Source organism: Sinocyclocheilus grahami, unplaced genomic scaffold, assembly GCF_001515645.1.
Source record: "Sinocyclocheilus grahami isolate Dianchi unplaced genomic scaffold, SAMN03320097.WGS_v1.1 scaffold236.1, whole genome shotgun sequence".
NCBI classification, from domain to species: Eukaryota; Metazoa; Chordata; class Actinopteri; order Cypriniformes; family Cyprinidae; genus Sinocyclocheilus; species Sinocyclocheilus grahami.
The window spans coordinates 1,009,041-1,016,540 of NW_015505415.1; the positions used below are offsets into that span (position 1 = coordinate 1,009,041).

At 41.7% G+C, this 7,500-nt stretch overlaps 2 protein-coding genes across 2 annotated transcripts in view; both read left to right on the forward strand.

Moving 5' to 3' along the window:
- anapc16 (anaphase promoting complex subunit 16) overlaps nucleotides 1–4,458 on the forward strand; it is an 8,354-nt gene extending 3,896 nt beyond the window's left edge. The window contains exon 3 of the mRNA XM_016288955.1: nucleotides 4,359–4,458. Within this exon, the coding sequence (XP_016144441.1) occupies nucleotides 4,359–4,458 (100 nt within the window). The remainder of the gene's footprint in view (nucleotides 1–4,358) is intronic.
- A 1,488-nt stretch (nucleotides 4,459–5,946) lies between these two features.
- Nucleotides 5,947–7,500, forward strand: part of LOC107597745 (DNA-damage-inducible transcript 4) — a 1,744-nt gene continuing 190 nt past the window's right edge. The window contains exons 1-3 of the mRNA XM_016288921.1: nucleotides 5,947–6,105; nucleotides 6,733–6,931; nucleotides 7,026–7,500. The exon at nucleotides 7,026–7,500 is cut by the window's right edge and continues 190 nt beyond it. Of these exons, the coding sequence (XP_016144407.1) occupies nucleotides 6,751–6,931; nucleotides 7,026–7,500 (656 nt within the window). The 5' untranslated portion in view covers nucleotides 5,947–6,105; nucleotides 6,733–6,750. The remainder of the gene's footprint in view (nucleotides 6,106–6,732; nucleotides 6,932–7,025) is intronic.

Consider the following 7,500-nt stretch of genomic DNA (forward strand, 5'->3'; position numbering starts at 1 on the left):
AAAGTCGGAATTGTGCGATATAAAGTCAGAACTGTGCGATATAAAGTCAGAACTGTGTGATATAAAGTCAGAACTGTGCGAGATAAAGTCAGAACTGTGAGACGTAAAGTCAGAACTGTGCGATATAAAGTGAGAATTGGTGCGATATAAAGTCAGAACTGTGAGACGTAAAGTCGGAATTGGGCGATATAAAGTCAGAACTGTGCGATGTAAAGTCAGAACTGTGAGACGCAAAGTCAGAACTGTGCGATATAAAGACAGAACTGTGAGACGTAAAGTCGGAATTGGGCGATATAAAGTCAGAACTGTGCGATGTAAAGTCAGAACTGTGAGACGCAAAGTCAGAACTGTGCGATATAAAGACAGAACTGTGAGACGTAAAGTCGGAATTGGGCGATATAAAGTCAGAACTGTGCGATGTAAAGTCAGAACTGTGAGACGCAAAGTCAGAACTGTGCGATATAAAGACAGAACTGTGAGACGTAAAGTCGGAATTGGGCGATATAAAGTCAGAACTGTGCGATGTAAAGTCAGAACTGTGAGACGCAAAGTCAGAACTGTGCGATATAAAGACAGAACTGTGAGACGTAAAGTCGGAATTGGGCGATATAAAGTCAGAACTGTGCGATGTAAAGTCAGAACTGTGAGACGCAAAGTCAGAACTGTGCGATATAAAGACAGAACTGTGAGACGTAAAGTCGGAATTGGGCGATATAAAGTCAGAACTGTGCGATGTAAAGTCAGAACTGTGAGACGCAAAGTCAGAACTGTGCGATATAAAGACAGAACTGTGAGACGTAAAGTCGGAATTGGGCGATATAAAGTCAGAACTGTGCGATGTAAAGTCAGAACTGTGAGACGCAAAGTCAGAACTGTGCGATATAAAGACAGAACTGTGAGACGTAAAGTCGGAATTGGGCGATATAAAGTCAGAACTGTGCGATGTAAAGTCAGAACTGTGAGACGCAAAGTCAGAACTGTGCGATATAAAGACAGAACTGTGAGACGTAAAGTCGGAATTGGGCGATATAAAGTCAGAACTGTGCGATGTAAAGTCAGAACTGTGAGACGCAAAGTCAGAACTGTGCGATATAAAGACAGAACTGTGAGACGTAAAGTCGGAATTGGGCGATATAAAGTCAGAACTGTGCGATGTAAAGTCAGAACTGTGAGACGCAAAGTCAGAACTGTGCGATATAAAGACAGAACTGTGAGACGTAAAGTCGGAATTGGGCGATATAAAGTCAGAACTGTGCGATGTAAAGTCAGAACTGTGAGACGCAAAGTCAGAACTGTGCGATATAAAGACAGAACTGTGAGACGTAAAGTCGGAATTGGGCGATATAAAGTCAGAACTGTGCGATGTAAAGTCAGAACTGTGAGACGCAAAGTCAGAACTGTGCGATATAAAGACAGAACTGTGAGACGTAAAGTCGGAATTGGGCGATATAAAGTCAGAACTGTGCGATGTAAAGTCAGAACTGTGAGACGCAAAGTCAGAACTGTGCGATATAAAGACAGAACTGTGAGACGTAAAGTCGGAATTGGGCGATATAAAGTCAGAACTGTGCGATGTAAAGTCAGAACTGTGAGACGCAAAGTCAGAACTGTGCGATATAAAGACAGAACTGTGAGACGTAAAGTCGGAATTGGGCGATATAAAGTCAGAACTGTGCGATGTAAAGTCAGAACTGTGAGACGCAAAGTCAGAACTGTGCGATATAAAGACAGAACTGTGAGACGTAAAGTCGGAATTGGGCGATATAAAGTCAGAACTGTGCGATGTAAAGTCAGAACTGTGAGACGCAAAGTCAGAACTGTGCGATATAAAGACAGAACTGTGAGACGTAAAGTCGGAATTGGGCGATATAAAGTCAGAACTGTGCGATGTAAAGTCAGAACTGTGAGACGCAAAGTCAGAACTGTGCGATATAAAGACAGAACTGTGAGACGTAAAGTCGGAATTGGGCGATATAAAGTCAGAACTGTGCGATGTAAAGTCAGAACTGTGAGACGCAAAGTCAGAACTGTGCGATATAAAGACAGAACTGTGAGACGTAAAGTCGGAATTGGGCGATATAAAGTCAGAACTGTGCGATGTAAAGTCAGAACTGTGAGACGCAAAGTCAGAACTGTGCGATATAAAGACAGAACTGTGAGACGTAAAGTCGGAATTGGGCGATATAAAGTCAGAACTGTGCGATGTAAAGTCAGAACTGTGAGACGCAAAGTCAGAACTGTGCGATATAAAGACAGAACTGTGAGACGTAAAGTCGGAATTGGGCGATATAAAGTCAGAACTGTGCGATGTAAAGTCAGAACTGTGAGACGCAAAGTCAGAACTGTGCGATATAAAGACAGAACTGTGAGACGTAAAGTCGGAATTGGGCGATATAAAGTCAGAACTGTGCGATGTAAAGTCAGAACTGTGAGACGCAAAGTCAGAACTGTGCGATATAAAGACAGAACTGTGAGACGTAAAGTCGGAATTGGGCGATATAAAGTCAGAACTGTGCGATGTAAAGTCAGAACTGTGAGACGCAAAGTCAGAACTGTGCGATATAAAGACAGAACTGTGAGACGTAAAGTCGGAATTGGGCGATATAAAGTCAGAACTGTGCGATGTAAAGTCAGAACTGTGAGACGCAAAGTCAGAACTGTGCGATATAAAGACAGAACTGTGAGACGTAAAGTCGGAATTGGGCGATATAAAGTCAGAACTGTGCGATGTAAAGTCAGAACTGTGAGACGCAAAGTCAGAACTGTGCGATATAAAGACAGAACTGTGAGACGTAAAGTCGGAATTGGGCGATATAAAGTCAGAACTGTGCGATGTAAAGTCAGAACTGTGAGACGCAAAGTCAGAACTGTGCGATATAAAGACAGAACTGTGAGACGTAAAGTCGGAATTGGGCGATATAAAGTCAGAACTGTGCGATGTAAAGTCAGAACTGTGAGACGCAAAGTCAGAACTGTGCGATATAAAGACAGAACTGTGAGACGTAAAGTCGGAATTGGGCGATATAAAGTCAGAACTGTGCGATGTAAAGTCAGAACTGTGAGACGCAAAGTCAGAACTGTGCGATATAAAGACAGAACTGTGAGACGTAAAGTCGGAATTGGGCGATATAAAGTCAGAACTGTGCGATGTAAAGTCAGAACTGTGAGACGCAAAGTCAGAACTGTGCGATATAAAGACAGAACTGTGAGACGTAAAGTCGGAATTGGGCGATATAAAGTCAGAACTGTGCGATGTAAAGTCAGAACTGTGAGACGCAAAGTCAGAACTGTGCGATATAAAGACAGAACTGTGAGACGTAAAGTCGGAATTGGGCGATATAAAGTCAGAACTGTGCGATGTAAAGTCAGAACTGTGAGACGCAAAGTCAGAACTGTGCGATATAAAGACAGAACTGTGAGACGTAAAGTCGGAATTGGGCGATATAAAGTCAGAACTGTGCGATGTAAAGTCAGAACTGTGAGACGCAAAGTCAGAACTGTGCGATATAAAGACAGAACTGTGAGACGTAAAGTCGGAATTGGGCGATATAAAGTCAGAACTGTGCGATGTAAAGTCAGAACTGTGAGACGCAAAGTCAGAACTGTGCGATATAAAGACAGAACTGTGAGACGTAAAGTCGGAATTGGGCGATATAAAGTCAGAACTGTGCGATGTAAAGTCAGAACTGTGAGACGCAAAGTCAGAACTGTGCGATATAAAGACAGAACTGTGAGACGTAAAGTCGGAATTGGGCGATATAAAGTCAGAACTGTGCGATGTAAAGTCAGAACTGTGAGACGCAAAGTCAGAACTGTGCGATATAAAGACAGAACTGTGAGACGTAAAGTCGGAATTGGGCGATATAAAGTCAGAACTGTGCGATGTAAAGTCAGAACTGTGAGACGCAAAGTCAGAACTGTGCGATATAAAGACAGAACTGTGAGACGTAAAGTCAGAACTGTGCGATATAAAGTCAGAATTGTGAGATATAAAGTCAGAACTGTGAGACATTAAGTCAGAACTGAGACGTAAAGTCAGAATTGTGAGATATAATGTCAGAATTGTGAGATATATTCAGAACTTTTTTTTTCTATTCCATGTCAGAGCAAGCTTCCATGTAAACCAGCTCTCTCTCAGACTAAAACAAAAATTCTTATTCCCAGGAGTTATGTTTTTCATTCAGGGTAAATAATCTTGCCAGGTTGTTGTTGTTGTAAATAAGAATCTGAGTTGCTTGCCTGGCTAAATAAAGGTAAATAAATAATAAATCATGTATAAATCATGTATTTACTGAGTGACTGTAATTTAATGCTCAGAAAAATCAGATAATTCATGCTAAAACTGCACTCTTCCTCAGGACTGAGGTGGTTTTCCATTCACTAAGCGTCTCTAAGTCACATTTGGCAGAGGTCAGATCTTCAGCAGTTGTCCTCAAGCCAAGTTTTGCTGAGGTGTGAACAAACAGCAAGCCTTTCTAAAAGCACTGCATAAATGAGTGCATTGATTTAACACAGAAAAACTCTTCTGAGACCCATTATTGTTTGTGTATTCATGCGGCTGAACGGATTCAAATGCATTATATGCGTAAATTGCAGCAGGATTTGAGGGAAAACACACCCTTGACTAGCAAACAGAAGACTGGAATGTGCCTGTCCGTGTGGGACGGTCTCTGATGACCAGCAACAGTCCTTCATTCTAAACTAGGAAACTTTTAACCCTTCCTTAACCTCCCCCGACTGCAGCGCTTCACACTTTACTGGACAAATGCAGTCAATTTATCTGAAAGGCAGAAAGCCTTAATCAAATGAAATCTGGCTTTATTATGAACTCTTTCCAGTGAAAACTAGTTTTTAAATGTGTTGGATCTTTCTACCAAAGTGTGTTAACTCGGTTAGTTTCAGGGGTTTCATGTGAAAACTCCCAACAAATTCAGACCCCCTTTTAGCTTGGTTAAAATGTGAAAACAGGGTTAGACTTTTTTTTAATTATTTGGGATTAAAATATAAAGGAAAGTGTATATTTACATCTTTTGCACTGTAAAAAGTGTTAACCTGCAACTACGTTTAACCCATAACATATAGGTTTCTTGGTAAAATGTATGTAGGTTGATTCTAAGACATTACATTATTTTTAGTTTCCATTTTTTAGGTTACCATTTTGTCTTTTAGTGTAACTAGCACCCTTTAGTAAAGTTTTCCACCATCATATAAGTAAAAATGTGAAACGCCGACGCTGTTAAAGTGAACTTTTGGTGCTTTAAGTTTGGTTTAGATTGAAAGAGTGTTCAAGTGTGTTATTAAATCAATATTTTAGATTAAAATGTAAGGAAAAGTCTATGTTTTAGGTCTTGCCCTATTGTTAACTATTTCTATTGTATTTAATCCATAAAACTTAGTTTTGTAGTTTGGCAAAAACATTTTTAAAAGTACAAACCTGAGTTCATAAACTTTACATGAATAACAACAATACAAGAACAGCTAAAGCTGAAGTGCATGTCCGCTTTCCAAAAGTATCTCATGCCAACATCCCATATTAAATGACTGGATCAGAGGCATCAAACTGCATAAGGCTCACAGTGTGTTTATTTAGTGAAGTCATCAGTCACTGTGGCTCTTCATGCACGTACTCAATGAAAACGCATCTATAGAGTCAGTATTTCACAATTCTGTTTCGATTCGAGATGCAAGTAACTTAATCGTCCAATCAAACCACAAACAAATGCGCAGACGTGAGATTCGCCACTGCATGTCCTGAGTCGAAGACAAAAGGTGATGTGAGAAATGCACCTCCTCCACCACCGCAGACAATAGCGGAGACTCATTGACCAGCGCTGCTGCTTGTTACCAGGCGAACTTGGGACGCGAAAGACGTGACATAAACGCCGATTGGCTGGAAACTCGAAGGAGGCGTGGCCAGCGCCAGCGGCTATATAAGCAGGCGCTGAACTGGTTGCGTCAGTGTTTTGCAGAACTCTCTGCGGATACTAACTAACAGCTGCTGCACTTATTCCGCTTCTCACACGGCTTTGTTGGTTTCTGGTCTTTGTTACGGACTATTTCATCTGCGGGAAAATCACATCTGAAGATCTACCGTGCAAAATATCGGTAAGTGTCTTATTTTATGATTTTTTTTTTTGGCTGTTTTTATTTTCTTCATTGTTGTTCATTCAAACCTTGAAGTACAATGCAAGACAAAAGTATGCTGCATTTTTGATCAAATATTCCTGACATCAGCACTGCAAAATCAGTCCGATAACTGGATGCATGTATCTTTTTGAGTCAAAATGACAGAATGCTTTGTTCTTTGTTTGTTTGATTACTCCGCAGAAATGATTTACTTGTTTTGCATAACAAATATCTAAACACCTTTACATCACGATGCATTAACATGACGCAAAATTACTTTAGATATTGCTTTCAGGAAGAAAAAAAAATCAACATTTAGTGACGTTATCCTTAAAACTATGCAAATCTGTGTATGGGGTCAGAAAAAACAACTTAATTCAATGGGAAAGCAATTTTGTCTGACCCTGATCGCAGATTTGTCTTTGTTTTAAGCATGCAGACACGTTTTTCTATACAAAAGCATAATACATTTTTCAGAATGCATTCAAAGCTTTATATCGTAAGTCATTTTGCTAGTAAATGCATCTTGATCTTGAAATGTTGCAGTGCATCAGCTGCGTTTGTGTCTCGTGCATGAATAATAAAAACAGATCTTCTCTTTTACAGTCACTTTAAAACCGAACAATGCAGGAGCAGCTGATTTCCAGCCTTTCATCTGAAGACTCAGGTCTCCCATCCACACCGACATCTGATGCTCCATCCAAACGCTTGTCCTGGAGCAACCTGATGCAGAAACTGCACAGCAGCCAAAGCCTGGACTCTGATGCAGACAATCACAGCAGCACAGACGATGCATCAGATGCAGGTAAACAAGCATGAGTCACCATGCATAGGTTGATGATGCACCTTAATCATCCAAGATCTTGAGTCTAATGCATGCTTGCATTCGTCTCCCGCAGGTTCCATATCCCTAGCCGATCTGTCCGAATCCGACTTGTTTTTCGACCCCACCGAAGAGGCGTTGTGCAAAGAAGTGGTGCAGCTCATCGCACTTAACCTGACCGATGCCAAAGACGGCGTCTTGCACTGCTCCAAACTCCTCATTCCCGAGACGCTCCTGGAGCACATCGGCCAGGAGCTGGTGCACCTGTCGGTCAGCGAGCCCTGTGGCCTCCGCGGTGCCCTCGTTGACCTTTGCGTGGAGCAGGATGGCAGCTGTGAAGCCGTGGGACAGATCTCCGTCGACCCGTACCTAGTGCCCACCTTCCAGCTCACGCTCGTGCTGAGGCTCGACTCCAGGGGCTTTTGGCCGAAACTCCAGGGGCTTTTCGCCGGCAGATCGCCTTCGTCTCCGGTTGTTAGACATGCACTTAAACTGAGCACTGGATTTAGAGTTATTAAAAGAAAACTGTACAGCTCTGAAGAGCTTTTGAT